General features: G+C 45.8%; 1 protein-coding gene across 1 annotated transcript; it reads left to right on the top strand.

Annotated features, from left to right (window-relative positions):
- The first annotated feature begins 1,164 nt into the window (after positions 1-1,164).
- STPG1 (sperm tail PG-rich repeat containing 1) lies at positions 1,165-17,063 on the top strand. Its single transcript, XM_026062434.1, is given in 9 exon segments — positions 1,165-1,222; positions 2,345-2,448; positions 7,170-7,271; positions 7,986-8,159; positions 11,483-11,594; positions 12,306-12,356; positions 12,359-12,464; positions 13,882-14,072; positions 16,807-17,063. Coding segments are annotated over 9 exon segments (1,155 nt in total).
- Positions 17,064-17,581: the final 518 nt, after the last annotated feature.

The raw sequence follows: 17,581 nt of genomic DNA on the forward strand, positions 1-17,581 counted from the left end.
GGCCCCGGCCCCGGCCCCGGCCCCGCGCTTGGCGGCCCCGGGGGGCGTGAGGCGGCGCTGGCAAGGTGCTTCCCCCCCCACCCCGAGAGCCACCTTAAGGCGCCTGCGCAGTCGAGGATGCACCGAGCCACCTTAAGCAACAGCGCAGGCTTAGCCGAGCGCGCACGCCGACTCTGAAAGCCCGCCTGTGATTGGGCGTGCGCCGCAGGGCACAATGTAACAGGCCAAGCGATTGGAGAAGAGCTGTTTCGGTCGTTGTCTCGGCAACCAGGTGTACGCTTTCCCCGAGCCGCCAAGGGCCGGAGCGCCCCGAGTCACCCGGGCGGGCAGGGCCGCTCCCGCCGTGCGCCGCTCCGCCTCACCCGGGCGGGCAGCGCCATCCACGGTGTGCACCGCACCGCCTCACCTGGGCGGGCGGGGGTCGCTCCCAGCATGCACCGCTCCATCCCATCTGGGCCCTAGCCTCCGTTCCCGGCACGCACCGCGCCGCCCCCCCCCGGCAGGTAGCGCTGTTCCCGGCGTGCACCGCGCCGCCTCACCTGGGCGGGCAGCGCCTCTCCCGGCGTGCACCGCGCCGTTCCGCCCCCGCGGCCGGTAGCGCCGTTCCCAGCATGCACCGCTGCCCGCCGGGGCAGGAGCCCGGCGTGAAGGGCCTGCTCCTGTCCGCGGCCTGGCAAAGGCAAAGGCAAAGGCAAAGGCAAAGGCAAAGGCAAAGGCAAAGGCAAAGGCGGCGGCACGCCCTGGCCCCTCTTCCGCCACCTCTGGGGCCCCACGTCCTCTGGCGGGCGCCTTTTCTTCCTCTAGGTGCACGAATGGGCCTTAGCGAAGCCTTTCTCCCTCTCCAGAATACGCCATGGCGACAGCAGTCACCTCCCTCATCCCCTTTACCCCTCAGTCTCCCCTCCGTGAAAGATGGTTGCCCCTGGCAGTGGTCCCACCGCCCTTAATACTGAGTCCGGCAGGACTGCAAAGGTTCATCGAATCTCTCATGGAGAAAAGAAAGGTGATGGCCGACGTTCTGGCATTGTGTCTCTATGAAAACATCTCCCCAGTTCTTTCAGGCTCTGTCTGCATGTTAATATCTGTGATTGATGTTTCAGAAACAGAATGGTGATGCTACACAGAGTCGTTACATTCGATGCGCCGTAGCCATAGCTCTGTAACATGGGTACCTGCTTTAAGAGCCTTTTCTCTGATGCTCTTGGACATTCGGAAGGAAAAGGTACATTGAGCAGAAAAGCACCAAACAGTACAATATAGTGGATGGAAACCACACTTTAACAGTCATTTCACAGCTGAAGAATGAACAGCTGAACAATGCAAATGTTTTTCTTTCAAAGCAGAGCAAGGACTCATCAGTGAAACCAATCATAGGAAGTGACATCCAGATCAGTTTATATCCACAGCCAGTTGTAGGTGTTTCAGGCTCAAGTCCAAAATTGCTCTCTTTGGGGACAGTTAAACCAGCCCAAGGGATTAAGAAATGCCATCAAATCATAACCCTCTAGTTCTCAAGGCAGTGGAAAGCTTGTTTGCTCCCATGCTCTTGTAGCCCTGACCACCTCCTGTCCTTCCAAAGAACGCCACTGTAATGTGAGAGCCTTTTCTCTAGCAATTATTCTGATCTCTCCCCTGTACTAACCTCCTCAYTAATTGCAGCGCTTATCTCAGGACATATACCATCCCTTGTCAGAAGCATGCCTACATTTTCACTGAGCTTATATTTAAAATTTCCTGTTGCTGCGCTATTGCCACTGCAGCTCCATGACTGGTAGTAGTAACACCARGTCTGGGGTGGGTGAGGCACCAGTGTTTTTTTTCTGATATGTCTGTGAGAGACAAAGCGATTTGAAAAACTTGCAGCTTCTGCCTCAACAATAGTGCCAAGCCAAGGCCTTTGGGTCCAGGCCTGCAAAGCACACTGCTGTTTGGGAGGCGCTGGGCAGGTTAGCATGAGACTGAGCTCTCCAGGAGCGAGGGATGCTCAGCACCTTTCCTCAGATGTTCAGTTTGAGGGAGGGTCAACCCCATGAAGTGAGTTGCTAAAATGCCTGACTYTGTAAATGAGGACATGCTGCAAAAGTTATTTAACTGCACTGAGTCACCCTTAAAGCCCATTCATCAACACTAAAGTGCTTCAAAGTGATTTTTTTTCCTTTGCTTCTTAAATAAAACAAGGAAATTAAATGCAGAAACAACTGCTGATTTCTTGACTTGAATACTGCATTAATGTTATATTTGCCTTTAACTTACCCATCTTATTTAATATGAAAGCTGGTGTTGCAGTTACATGTCTCCTGTATCTCCATATTCAGAATTTGTTTTTATTGGCTGTTCCTTTTAGGTTTCAAGGTTTCCTCCGGTCCTTATAAATACCATACAAAGGTAGTCTTAAACTCAGAAAAAAAGGGATTTAATTCTCAATCAAAGAGATTTCAGTATAACCGGGTGAGTAACAATGTTTGAAGTTTATGTCTTTGTTTTGAATTTTTTTGCAACTCATAATGATCCTGTCTTGTAACCAAGAATAACAAGTAAGTATAGATCAAGGTTCTTAAATTAGCTTTGCAGTCACAACTGATAACTGTATGGCGAAAATGGTAAAACAATATTATTGGTTTAAACCTTGAAATTACCCCACATATAATACCCTCATCTTTACCTTCTCCCCATCTCTCACCCACCCAGGTTTGCCCCGGTCCCATTTCCAGTCTTCCAGAGCTCTCCAGGACACATACATATATTTTGCATCCCTTCTGAAATTCAGGAGCAAATTCAAAGAAATCAGTAGAGTTAACTCAGCCTTATGCTTGTGTAATGTTAGCAGAATATGACCCCTCCCATCTTTTGCCATTCTTCACCCCCATCTTTTCCTGGTTTGTAGGAATTACAATGGTACATCTGTTGTCTGGCCAGCAGAGGGAAGCAGAAAGATACTATAAAATCATACTGCTTTCCCAGCCTGCACTATGCAGGGTTTCTTCTTAAGTCCAGCCAGCAGTCAGAGGTGCCAAGGGCCTCCTGTGCTTCCTGGATCCAGCTTTCAAGCTACTTCCTCTGCTGGTGAAAAGAGGATGCCTGTCCCCTGCTGACAGTCTCCTGCTCTCTGCTGACTATGTGGTAATCCCCAAACTCTGAAAATTAAGTGTATTCAGAATTTCTGTAACTTTGTGTACCAGGTAGGTAAAGTAGGTAAATCAGGGAATTATTTGGCATCTTTCTTCTTCTGCCTTTGCCATCTTCTCTTTCTTCTCCTTCCTTTGATCTCTTCCTCCTTGCTTGTCTCTCCCATCTCAGTGGTATCAGAAGCATATTATCTCAGGATTGAATAACAGCAATCAAGGACGTAAAGGACAAAAGATGAGGGAAAATGATCAAGGTAGAGAAGTTGCTTAAATACCTTCTGTAGGCGCCATCAGTCTGTCTGGTCAGCTTCCAGGAGTTCCAGATGACCTGATGCTAAGTTCTGACTAAAAGAAGAGGCATAGTCTTAAGGTAGCTTCACAAAGCACTCCCTTCCCTTTGAGAATTTCCTGCTTGAAGGGCAGAGCAGGCAGAAAGCCAAACCACAAGCTACACAAGGGCTTGGCTGATTCTTTCTTAAGCTTTATCCCTAGAGAAAAGTTACAGCACCAGGTAGGGGAGGGGAAGCATTAGTTCCATTAACACTACACCTTTCTGGGGCTGCTTAGTTTCCTCCACCACAACCACTTGCCTCTTCAGCACAACCCTTTTTGGAGCACATTCCTTTAGTAGGGTAGTCAGGGATAAATGCCAGTACCTGAAGTTTATCCACTTGTAATTTAGACAATGTAAAGAGCTTATTTGCTTCTCACTACCTGACCTGGAATATCTAACAGGTGAGTTGACCCACTTTTGTAATTGTGCCAGTTTACCACTGTACTCACACAGTCCTATGGCTACCAGAACACTGGAGTTTGCAAGGTATTTTTGGTGGACTTGCTTCATACCCAGTGCCCTCTTATATTCACCAGAAAAAAGGTTCAAAGCATTCAAAGGGCACAGAGATGTGCAGGCACTTTAGCAGAACATAAATTTCCAAGGGCACGGAGATGTCTAATCTCCAATTACTTTCAACAAGACTGAGGTGCTGATGGGCATGCCAAACCCAGAGCTGGACAGGGCGGATGGGTGACGGGCTCTGTAGTTGTTTCCCTGACACGTGCTGTACTGGAAGGTGCTAATCAAGAACGTGCTGCCAAAGTAGTAACTCCCCTTTATGGGGCAGGACCCAGGAGCGAGGGGCAGGGCTCTGTGTGGGACACCATCCAAGCCTCAGCAGGCTGGTCAGCAGGAGCAGCCAAACCTGGGCAGCACCAGGGAATGGAGCTTGCAGATGCAGTTTTTTATCAGCTGCTTTGGAAACTCACTGCAATTTTAATAGCCAGTTCTAGCAAATCAGACCAAACCTGCCTCCCTCAGCACAGCCCTCTTGTCTATGAAGCACAGGGTGGAGAGCCTCAAGCACGGGGCAGGGCTTCCACATGGCAGGGCCACATGGAGGTGCTAGCCCAAGTCCCCAGAGTAGTACAGTGGCTGTCCTGCTTGCCGTTCTGGGGGTTATTAAGAAATAGCTAGCTCAGGATCTCTGCCTGCTCCATTGCTCCATGTGGACAAGCCCTCAGACCACATGTTCAGAAATCTCCTCCTGTAAATCTGGCATCCTGGAATTGTCACATAGGGGCTAAACTAAACATAGGGCTGAAACATAGCATAATTCTGAGCAGCTCCGCTGAAACTCCCAGAGCTGCATCACATACCTCAGCTTTCAGTTTGTCCTGTAGCATTTTYCTACAAAGAAAAATATGCGGAAAAGATTTTTTTCGCTTTATAATTCAGGTGGCATTTTTATGAGGAAGGCCCAATCTGCAAGGATTGTGCATGCTAGAGACATGGCATCTGATTCCTTAGAATGCTCTTCCAGTTTTAATGGAACTGGCACATTTTTTCATTTTACTATTTTAGCACTATAATAGCCAATTACACTTGTACTGTCCATTCACATAGCAAAGAACAACTCTGCTGCAGCAGAAAAACAGATTAGTGAAGTGGTTTGCCCACGATCTTATCATAAATCAACAGCAGAGACAGGAGGTAGCCAGGCTTCCTCAATCCCAAAACAGCATCTTCTCCAGTAGACAGCACTACCTGCCCATTCCCGCCTATTCTTCCCTTCAGCCTCCTCTTTTGCAAGGCACAACATGGCCACAGCCTGGAAAATGATGTTTTCCTCCCTAAGATGATCCTGCTGCTTCTGGTTGCTTCTTAAGAGGGAGTGAGTCACTCCATGGCTGCCTCTGCTGTATGGCCATCAACACAAGTCCTGTTTGGATGGGTTTCAACCAACCATGTACTTGTCCTATGCAGTCTCCCATTTCCATGTGTTTAACCTTGTGGCTTTCCTGCTCTTTCTTGATCCTGCAAAGACCTTGCACAGTCAGATCTCTACATTCAGCCTTGTGTCTTTGCAGGAGTGGGGTAATGCCCAAAATACTTTCTTACCTCCTCTCCACTACCCACTGTGGAGTAAAGAGCATTATTCTTAAATCCCACAAAGCCTATTCTCTTTCCCCTGGTGTTATGCCCACACTGTTTTTTGGGGCATCTGATCACTGTCTGAATCCAATTCTGAAATCATCAGAACAGAAACGGAGTCACTTCTGGGCTTCTGTCCAAAATATTTTCCACTCGTAACTGGCAGACAAGACAATTAGTGAAGGTCACATAATGGTAGCATGCTCTCAAAGGTCAGGAGCCTCAGTTCTTTCCATCCTGCATACCAGCATCATCTAAAATTTATGTTGKTAAAGGGCTGTCTCTTTCATCCTGTATGATCCCAGATCTGCTAAATCCCACTGTTTTTTCTAGGATTGGCAGAAGTAGATCATGTTACTAAAGGCATTCAACACTTCATGGGACCACGCCTGAAAAGCTGGAGGTGTCATCATGTACAACATAGGCTGGTTTTGATTTATTTGGCTCTATAAATAGAATCCCGCCCAGTTCTCTTTTTGAAAAGCCCAGAAAAAGAACAGAGTCAGGAAAGGTGTGGTGACTGCGAATAATGCATTCTGCCCACATGCTGAATTAATTAGGTCCAACTCAGATGTTACAGGTGAGATTTTAGATTTGCTGTGGCTCCCAGTCTATACAAATTGCCCTGTAGACGGTAGGGAAATTTGATCTTCCTCATACTCAGAAATACTAATTTCTCCATGCAACTGGAGACTTGCATTAAAAGATTATAATTTTGAAACAATGAAAACATCTACCTTAATGCACAATTACAATTAAAACAGAAAATTCATGGTGCAAGTGATGGGTTGAAAAATGATACAGAAAATATAGTAATGCCATTGTATAAGCTTTGAGTACACCTTCAGCTGGAATGTTGTGTTCACTTGTGGCCACCCTAAGTCTAAGAAAAGGCTGCAGGAGAAATAGACTCAATTTAGAAATATGTGATACAATCATTAAAGTCCCAATGAAGACTGAAGACACTGAAGATGTTTAGTTTAGAGAGGAAGCAAATAAGACTTGGCTTGAAATGTATGGGAGATAATTAAAAAAAAAAGCATAGTGAGCTTCTCCCATATCATATAAAACAGAAAGATATCAGCATAAAATTAAAAATCCACAAATTTAAACTTGAAAGAAGGAAGTAAGTATATAAACAATGTTCATTCTCCATTTGTAGACTGGAGTGGTAATTTACCATGAAAGCTGTTGGGAGCAACAGTTATACAAATTAAAAAAAAAAAATCAGTAGTAGTTCATTGATGGAACTCACAGCCATAAGGACCAGTAAGACCAAGCAAAGTTTAAAAGATGTTTAAATACATATAAAGATCCTCAGCAGAATGCTCTTCTGCACCTTTTCTTGATGTATCTGGCCCTGGGCGCTGAGAACCAGGGGAATGACTGTATGGACCATTGCTGTGTTCCAGCTTCACTGTTCTCAGAGTTACTCCTAAAAGAACCGATGTGTTTTGGCCTATGCTCAGAAAGATGAAGAGCATGGACTTAGTGAGGAAAGGAGCTGTCCCATTAACAACCATGTGAATCTGTGCCTGTATCTCATTGCATCTGCCCCAGGAGGATGGTAGCTAATGCAGCTTAGTCACCATGTGTGATATTTTTCTTGCTAGAATGAAACTCCAGGCCCAGGATTCTATAATGTCACTCGTCAGTCTGCAGAGAGCAACAGCACCTCGTTGTCTCAAAAAGGAACTGGATACTTTCCTTCCCTGGTAAGAGGAAGCAGTTTATTTCAGACTGATTTCCAAAGCCACTGAAGTCAGCTAATGCCTTTGTATTGACTTCAGTGGACTATGGATCTGGTGTTTAACCTACTCTGTTGCCCTTGTCTTGAGTACCTATTTAATGTTGTATTGGGGATGTTTCTGAAATCCAGCCAAGAAGGAAAATCATTTCTCACTGTTAACAGACACAGTTATAATTAAACTTGAATTCCAACACCTATTCTAAGCTGCTTTTTCATGTGCTCTTACCTTTTAAATTCAATTTCCACACAGAGGTGGTCATTTTAGTTTTGGATGAACCCTTTTAAGCAAAACTGGCTGAGCTGTTGTTAAGTTACAAAGGTGTAGTGAAGGATCCATACACAGTTTGTGGACTCAATTAAAATATTGTACCAGGCTATTGGAAAGAGGCTAAAGTGAACAACTTCAGGATCTGTTCTAACACAAGACTTAAGTGAAAAACCTTATGCAAACTGATGAGCACCTGCACCCCAGGAAGAAGAAATCAACAATATTTAGTAGCTGAAAAAGTGGGCCCCCCTATTTCATCTCATAGAACTTGCAGCACAGTTTCTGCTGTCTTTAAAATGCAAAAGGTGATTTGTCCTTAAAAATTATATTTGGTAAATTCCAGGCCTCAGTTATTTCCCAATTTCTTTCCCGTTCAGCTACTGACAATTTCCTTGCTCCCTCTGCTTCCAGGTTGCACGCATTGCATGCAGCAAAATCGCCAACTATCCAGCTGCGAATGCCTACAGGATCCCGTCATGTTTTCAATCCAAACAAGACTTTAGCACGGGAAACTCTAGCATGTTTCAACAACCCATTGCTAGGAAGATTGAGAAAATCCCCATGCCAGCACCTGGTCAATACCATGTAAGGAAGGTTGCGGGCAAGGACAAGGAGGGTACAGCTAATGTGTAATGCTTGTGGAGTGCAGAGATGTATATGAAAGTGATTGTTCTGGTGCAATCCAGCGTAGACTAGAATGGGACAGGCCTGTTGGTTATCATTGGCTTGGTCCCACGTCTTTGCAGTCAGTACATACTTGACTGCAGCAGGCACAGCTCAATCTCTCCTAGCTAAGCAGTGAACAAGGGTGTGATTGTGCCTCAGAAAGCACTGGAGATAGCTTTAACTTAGCTAGTTTGGGTGCAGCTCTCAGAATAGCCCAAAGCTTGGCATGAACTCGCCCACCAAGTACTTATTCCACGCCTGCCTATTCTGAGGTCTGTGCCRCTGTGGCCAGCTTGGCATCAGTGTCTAAGCCAACAAGCATGAAGGTGCCTCGGGTATTTCTGCACGATCTGCAGTCTCACCTCTGCGCTGCAGACGTACCCCAGCCTGCTGCAAACCTTGAGCACACATCGGGCAGTAACTCTTCAGTACCAAGGGAGCGAGAACACCTCCCTGACCCAGGACTGCAGCAACCTCTGTCCTTCTTGCCACATCATTGGCTTTTATACTGAAAGACCCCGTAGCACCCCATGAGTTTTCATCCCAGAAATCCAACCTGTGTTGGTTGGTTATAGGGGACTTTTGCTAAGGTGCTCAAGGTGGGTAGAGTTTCACATCTTTAACAGCTAGTGGGTTTTGAGGTTCAACCTCAAAGCTGGAAATCAAGACTGTGTATGCACAACTGATGTAATTGACTGTGCCCTTCCGCTGGCTGTGGAGCTGTGCCAGTTTATATCAGCTGAGGACCTAGCCCTCAGGTTCAGTTCCTGAACCTCCTGCTGATTCACTCTTGTATAAGTCACTTAACTGTTCTGTGCCTGATGCTCTCCACCCATGCCATGGTGACCAGGCCTCATTGGGGTGTTGTAAGCTTTAGTCCACAGGAATTCACAGTGTGTTTTGAGATACTGAAATGGAAGATCTTAACAAAACACCAAGTGTTATTAGCAGTTATCAGATAATTTATAATAATATACGCACTGCTAATTAACTTCCCTGTCCCTTCAATGGTGTCCTGCTGTAGCTGTGATTACTTTTGGATTGTTTTGTTACTCTTGAGAGAGAGCTTTTTCTTTTTCTGCACAGCTTGACTGCTCGACTACTGTCTCTCTCTTCTATTTAGATTGCACCCATTTCCTAGTAAGCCTTCCCCTTTTAACCTGCACCTCAATGAAGTTATATCCACTGTGTGGTAAAACAAGTTGAGTCTTTGTAACATTTGATGACTTTGCATAGCTGTTTAATACAGAATGAAGATGACACAATTTAATAAGCTTAATAATGAGCTTGCCACTCATAGCTGAGACATCTTCGCTGGCTGGATGCATGTTCTTGAAGCAATTCGTGCTCTTATAAATTAATTTGATATAGTTTAAACATCAGCAAAGGTGTTTTAAACAATCATGTCTTACCTCACAATTTGGGTGTGCAAAGAGCACATATACAGAGTTACTGAGACTCAGCTGACATGGGGTAATCGTGTTCACTTGTACACTTAAACACTAAGACTGTGAACTTTCTTACRATGACTCAGTCTGGCTGAGTATCTGCCCCAGCATGTTCTAAGTTGATTAAACTAGTTTGCAGGCCATAATTATTTTCTATATCATAGTATAATGGATTCGCATCATATTATTTTTAACATTGTAAGAATTTGCTTCTGGGAACGGCCTTCTTGAATTAATCACTGACTCATGATTTACTGTAGGAGATAATATCTAACCTACAAGAAGCAGAACAGGAAACTATCTATTTAAAAGATGGCAGTGCCTGATAATTTATGACTATAGACAAAGAGACATCTGAGAAGAAAAAGAAGGCCAAAACCTGCAGTTTTTACATGGTCAAAGCTCTTACTCAGGCAAAAAAGGAACTTCTAAGAACTGAAGGATCTGCCCTTGAGGCAGTGACAGCTGAAAATTAACAAATATTGGGAAAAAAATGACTGAGCAACAGGAAGACAGTGTCTCAAGCTGTCCTCTAAGCTGTCTTCAGCTTTGGGACCAAACCCAATGTTAAAATGAAGCCAGTTAATCGTCATGACTTTTGCAGGCATTTCACCAGCTTAACACAGGAAAAATAAGAAAACAGGAAAATAGGTCAGTCTTTCATGTTTGAATCTTTTATCCAGGTGTCCTCTTGCTACCTCCTCACTCTTGTGCTTTAACTGGACTCTTCCACTCATATCAGTGAATTAACCTTGACCATCAGATGTTTTTATGAGCTTCTCTAACTATAGCATGCTTAGAAAAAATCAATTTCAGCACAGACATCAGTAAATAACTTTACATACTGGGGCATGGGCCAGGAGGTTAGATTTTATCTTGGGAACCTAAAGGCTCTTTCCTTTGTCCCATTTCACCATTGATCTGTTCTGTGATTTTGGCCAACCCTCATCACCCTTTGCACCATAGTTTTTTGCCTCTTTAAGGAGAGCAGTTATCACCGTGAGTTTGAGGCTCCTTAGGAGTTGTGGATAAAATGTGTTTCTGCGTATATTTTGTAGATGATCTGTAGTGTGCAGCGTGCATCGGGGGAGTGACAGTGGCGGGTAGTTGAGCACTCCACAAGAGCAGTATGACCTGCTCCCCCAGGGACTTTTGACACCTCTGTCTGAGTTAATTAGCTCAGGGACTGCCAGCAGCATAACGACAGTGCTGCATGCTGTGCCTGGCACAGGCTGCAGGCAGGCACAAGCGCTCCAGCAGTTACCTGCAGTGAGCAGGCCTGAAGGAACTGAAATACAGATTCTTTGGTTATGCTTAGCTCAAAGCCATCAGGCCGAGCTGCGGTCCCACCAGCAACAGCCACGGAGACATACCCTTTGCTCTGCAGAGGTTTTCGGGGGCTGTCATGCAGATGGCCCTTTGGTGTCTTGCCAGCGCCACCTCAAATTCTGGGCTCGGTCAGCGGCTTGAACCAAGCCGGACATTTAGGTAGAGCTGACGTGGGAGAAGTCTGGAGACAGCAGTTAAATGCACAAAGCCACATTTTCTGCAAGAGTTTTAAGTCCTCAGCCACTGTCGTGTAAATGCAACTTTTACATGCTGGGCAGTCACAAAGAGACCTACCTACGATTGGTAAACACTCCCAAATTTTGGCCCTAATATTGCCTACAGCTGCATCATCAGAGCCATTCACAATGGAGACAACTGGATTTTAAATGTGGGTTTTCCTTTGTTGGTAATTACCCACAGGTAAAGTCAATTCAAAGGTATTCACAAGCCCTTTTTCTAAAACAGACTTCTATGGATTTCTGCAAGCAAAGCAACAATGTTTCTGCCCATGGTGTGTTTGTGTCCAAAACCACAAGAGGATTAAATTTGGAAAAAATTGGAAAATGGCGTTCTCCGTGTAAGTGAGCCTTGAGCTGGTAGGACAGATGTTGCTGGTGATTCTGGGTCTGATCCTGTGGGGTGCAGAGCACCATCACACACAGATTTGGGTCACTCAGGGCTTCTTAAGGTATGCTGAGTTTAAGCAGGTGTCAGGGCACAAGCGAGTCTCCTTTCCAAGAGCTGTGGGTAGGCCCCTTTGAATTTCTGCTGAGACAACCATCTAGAAACCATCCTGATAGTTTTAAGTAGCTGTAAGGAATCACTAGAACACCCTACAACTCCGTATAAATGCCAGAGACTCAGGAGAAGCCATATTAGTGCATAATACGCTCAGCAACACAGTACTCTAGCAGCAAAAGAAGTCTACTCCTGGCCCATTGCCTGGTGAGGTTTAGACCTGGAGTGTGAGGGCTCCTAGCTTTGTAACCTATCTTACAAGTTATCCCACGTGCGAGTTCTCCTCCTGTTTGTTTGATTCTTTAAAATTGCTAATATCTCCATTTGTTCCTGTGCTCAGGACAAAGTTTAGTGTTGCCTTATCAGTGTCCCTCGAAATAAGCTCTGCCCAGGCAGCACTTTTTAAATCCAGAAATGATTTCCCCACACAATCCTGTTATACCGGTTCTTTTTCCTTCTATTACATTCACTGACTGATGCACTCTCATTCCTCAGTGCCGCTGTTGTGGCCTTGTTTGGTATTTACATCCCTTTCCTGTTTGTTTTGTAGGTCACTACAACATCAATGATTCCCCCATCAAGTTGTCTCCCAAGAGTATAACATCAAATCAAAGGCCTCCCGTCTAACAAACATGGACAGATTCATTACAGAACCTACAACCTCTCAGCCACATAAACCTACCAAGGAAGCAAAGAAAACTCCTTTCAGGTAAGTCCAGCTCTGGAAGACATGCCACTTTTATAGGACATATGAAAATACCTCAAATAGCAGAGGAATCCCACAGTGTCCCACTATATAACACGGTCCAATATGGGCAGTTATTGCCAAGGGTTTACAGGAACTGGCTCAGAAATGGAAGCGTCGCAGTGCATTGCCTTGAAGGGGGGTGTGGGTTGATAACACCCTGGAGGAGTGTATCAGAGGTACCTTTATCATAGGATCTCTCAGACATTTACAAACAGTAATTAAATACTGCACCACCCATATGATGTAGGGGTAATTTCTTATCCCCATTTTACAGAGCAAGAAGCCAGAGCACACATGACCTGGAAAAAGACCCCGCAGCTCTCGTATCCCAGGCAGAGGCTTTGAGCACTAGGCTGTGTTTCTTTTGTGTTGCCAGTGCCTAAACTCAGCCCCAGAGCCCCAAATCTGGGAACAACTGAACAGGGAACAACTGAACAGCRTCTCAGCAGGCTTGATGGGTAAAGCATGGGCATTTCCTCAGCCCCTGCTAAGGCTGAGAATTAGAGCTTGAAAGAAGCTTCCTTCAAGCTAGAACTGCCATTCCCATGTATCCCATTCTACACCTTGTTTCCAAGGGATTAAAGGCATGAAAGGAAACTCCCTTCCCCCAAGCCCTCGTCTCCCTTGGTATCATATGAGAAGACAAATAAATCTGCCTATCAGCAAATTGGCCAAGTATATTTATTGTCACCATACACTGACTTTGCCTGGCCTAAGATTAAGATCAACAATAAATTCCTAACCATGGAAAAGAATGAGAACATGAGAAAGCCCACGGCTCTCCTTACCCAACAGGTGTATCTTTACTACATCTCTCAGCAGTTGTATCTTACGACAGGGGCTTTGTAAAAAGAGTGGGAAGCTGTAGGCAGAGACAGAAGCAATGCCAAATGGCATTTGATAAGGGCAGAGGGCTAGAGGAAAGGGCAAATTAAATATGAGGTGAGAAGATCTTCAGTCTCCTCTATCAGAAAACACCAAAATGCTCCACGCCCATCTGCTGAGGTTAGAGCCTGTGCCCTCTCCCATTTCAATCAGTGGGAGAGAACGGGAAGAACTCCCAGCTAGCGTCGCTCGTCATCGCTGTCTCGGCTTCAGCGCTATCTCGCTCTGGAGTAGCTGAGCAGCCAGGTCTCTGCGGAAACAGGGCAGGGTCTGGACAACTGGCAAGTCTTGTATTTTGCAATAAATAGAGCGAGCTGTCCATGGCATTGCAGTTGGACCCTTTTATGCCCAGTTCATTTCTCAAAGATTTTGGCTTAGGACCTTTAAGCATCCACCTCCCCAGGGCACTTAACAGAAACCACAGCCTTTATTTCCAGATATTAAAACCCCATCAATTCAGGACAAGTTTCCCAAGTATCTTCTCTCTTGACAGGCAAAAATTCTGCTTGACTTTCTCTGCTCCAGCCATCCCACCCTGTAAAGACCCTCCTCTGCCTGGGCCTGGGCAGTATGACCTTGTGGATTACAAAGGGTCTCCAAAGCAGGACTGCTCGAGTGCTGTGTTTGTGTCAAATACAGGGCGACGGACAGGGAGAGGAGCACAGGAAGGTTTCCCTGGGCCAGGTAAAAATGAAAATTGTTCTTCACTATTAGAGACATCAAAACACTTTGCAAAGGTGACAATACAGCCCTATTGCACGCTCAACAGGAAGTAAACAATGCACAGAAGGTAGGAGAGCCCATCTGCAAAGGCATGTAGACACGTAAAGATGCACACCATTTCCAGAGGGCACCTAAACTCAGTAGGACCTTTTGTGAATTGGTGACAGTGGGTTTATGATAGGCACCAAGTGCCTAAATCCTTATGAGATCAGACTGTGGTGTCTCCTGACACCTTTAGATGGTCCAATATCTTTGCATATCTGGGCTAAATGGTCTCCAAAGGGCCACACAGGAGCAACATGGCAGAAGCAGGGCTAGAGTTCTGACTGCCACCTCCTTCTGACTTGTTGGTCCGTATTTTATAATATTATTTTTAAGGGCAAGGTTGAAAAAAGCATGTTTGCAATGTAAAGGCCATTAAAATATAACTGACTGTCAGCATGTTTGACAAACAGGTTCTGTGAGTTACAGTGCATGTGTAGAACTATCACACAATTCTGGCTGTTGGTACAACAGACATTTCACCTGGGATGTTTTACTGTTTTGGTGGAAAGGAGGAGCAGCTGCAGGGAGAAAGAGAAAAAAAAAAAGTGCGTCTTGTTACAGTAGAGAAAGCCTCCATATCCCAGCTGGAGAGCAACGTTACAGAGCATCTCAGCACAGAGTCTCCTTGGCTTTATACCACTCTGGCTGTTCTCCCCTCCATGGGCTTCCCCAAGGGTTTCCAGACAGAAATCTGAAAGAAACAACACACCTGTAGCTTGTAATCAGGAAATGCCTGGGGAAGGGGAAAGACAGACCCACCCTCAAAGAGGAATGGGTTAAACACACCACACTGACTTACAGCAACATGCTTTGTTACAGTTGCTACCAGTCTGTCCAGTATGGACCAGTGGACGGGCTGCCTTGCTCGTGCAGGTAGTTTCACAGTGCAAGTTGTTGCATTGATGGCAAAGGGGTGGCTCACGTGAAGAAGTGTGCCCAAATTTTGTCCCGCTGACATTAGCATTGATAAAAGAGAGGCAGATGCAGGGACAAACTCTGCTGCAGTCCCCTTGTGTTTGTCTTCCCTTTTGTCCTTTGTCTCCAGTTCTTCACTGCGCAGATACAGAGCTAGCCACAGGGTGAGGAACGGCTCGGCTGAGTGTGGGTGGAACGTGTCCCTCAGTGCCTGTTGGCTAATTGGTGCCAGGCACAAGTAACATTATTTTCTCAGTCAGGCTCATATTTCTTGCCTTATTTATTTCTTYCAAGATTCTTAAGTCCTTCTGGGAGGTTACCATAGGGCTGGAAAAGCAAATATTAGCAATTTTGCTCTTTCTAGCGAATGAACTTACTCAGCTGCAGAAGTTGTACCAGCCACAAACAGCTAGAGAACATGCTGGTGCCATCAGTCTCTCCAGAGCCCTTGCAACAGCACAAATGGGCTTTTCTGGAGCCGTATCCAGATCACATCCCAGACTTGTAACGTACTATGTAAACATGCCAATTCCCTTCAAGCTGCTCTATGGGCTATGCTAGGAGAAGATTCCCAGCTAACATGAATCAATCTGTCTCAGTTAAAGAAACAGAGCTAGGCTAGTTTATTCATGCTGAAGATCTGGCCCAGAATTGTTAAGAATGGTATTTCTAGCTTATTCCCTTCCTCCCATGCATTAACACGTTAGTGCATGAAAAGGACAAAGACACCATCACAAACATATCCATCTTTGTAGTCTTCTCTCTGTTGCCAAAAAACACCATAAATGTCCTTTCAACCCTAGCCTGAAAAGAGAGAAAGAAGCTTCCATTGGATCAAAATTCCCTTTTATGAGATTAGAGGTGACTTTAGCCCTTGTCCACAAGAACGTACAGAGTAGTTCTCTACTATACCGCAAAGACCAACAGCAGAACTGCAGGGAGGCTAAACATACTTCACAATGAAATTGGTTGGTGTCTGATACAAAGCAGCAGCTTTGCTGAAGGCTGGTTATTCACCAGGGACTGATGGCCGGGCTGCTTTGGAGCCAACGTTGCAGGGTGTCCAAGAACTCCGGGTAATGCTTTACACAGGAGTGAGTGTGACAGTCAAATATACGATCAAGACAACCCTCAACATACTAAAGCTGAGTCTAGCCCAAAGTCCACAAACACCAAATGTTAGCATTAAACCCTAATTCTATGGCCAACACTCCTTTCCAGTAGAAGATATGAGGACATTCACACAGGTTGACCAGGCTGAGGGCTCTGGTACCTGCCTCATCAGTCAGAATTTTAGTTATACCAGTCCTAGGAATTACCTAGGAGAAAGGTGAGAAAGCAGAGCAGAGGGGACCCCTCGCTGACCTCATTAAAGATTTCCACATTATGAGGAAGATGCAGAAAGAGTTTCAGTCCCTCCATCTTTGATTCTCTCTGGTATCTATCACAGTGCCAGGACATCTCCAGATGTGATGTGTGGGTGTCCTAACAAAACACAGGATGCTGCTTTTCCCATTATGTCAATGGAGAACCACACCACACATTGAGATTCTCGGAGCTGCTTGGGTGGTGATGCAAGGAATGAATAAGCATGGGTAAAGACACAGAAACTGGGTGTTATTTGTACAACTGAACAGCAGAGCCCTCCACCCAGCGCTGTGAATACCAGAGCTCTTGCAAAACTCAGCTYGTAGGCTGCTCTATTCCTCTTTTTTATGCATCTTTCTCATTGTAGGTGCTTATTCACCCAGGACACTCGAGAAGGATTCCTTCATCTACAGTTATGATAGCAACTGGGTCCCAGTGCTGCGAGCAGGAGAACCCAGGCACCAGAGTGAAGTTCCACAGACAGGACTTCTTTCAAACTCTGCAAAGCCCACGCTGACTCACAGTAAGTGGTCCTGTCCTCAGCCTGCCAGGGTTGGCCGCCTGATGGTTCAGCAGCTAATAGCGGTATTCGAAACACCCTGTATATTGGAAGGTGATCATTAGCTGAAGTTGACTTGAGAGCTTCCAGTTTAGCTGATGGTAAATAATTAATACAATTAATGAAAGTTGCAAAAATCTCCTCTTGGTGCTGTCATCTGATAAACCAGAAAGAAAATAGTCCCTGGTGGCCCCTAGGAGATGGGCAGGGAGACAAAGTCCTTTCAAGTATGTGAAAAGGGCAATGCAGGCCAATCCTACACTTCTGCTATGCTCGCTCAGAGAACGGACGCTTGGGTTTGCCACGCAGCATCAGGCCTCGGCGCAGCTGAAGCACCATGCCCATGCGGAACGTGCGTCATACCTTCACAGTGTGGGCGCGCGCGTGTGTGCCCAGACACCCTCCCCCACGCACCCGCCAGGTACATTTTACAAGCCGGTTGACGTGAACCTTTCTGACTCAAGTCAGCACAAACCAGCTGCTGACTGTCCAGAGCTGAGGCTGCTCCAGAGGAAGCTTCTCTCATTTGTCAGTGTGAGCCCTTTGCAAAACACAAGTGGGTTCATACTTTCACACGACCTTT

Source organism: Apteryx rowi, unplaced genomic scaffold, assembly GCF_003343035.1.
Source record: "Apteryx rowi isolate R43461 unplaced genomic scaffold, aptRow1 scaffold_190, whole genome shotgun sequence".
In the NCBI taxonomy this organism is placed as follows: Eukaryota; Metazoa; Chordata; class Aves; order Apterygiformes; family Apterygidae; genus Apteryx; species Apteryx rowi.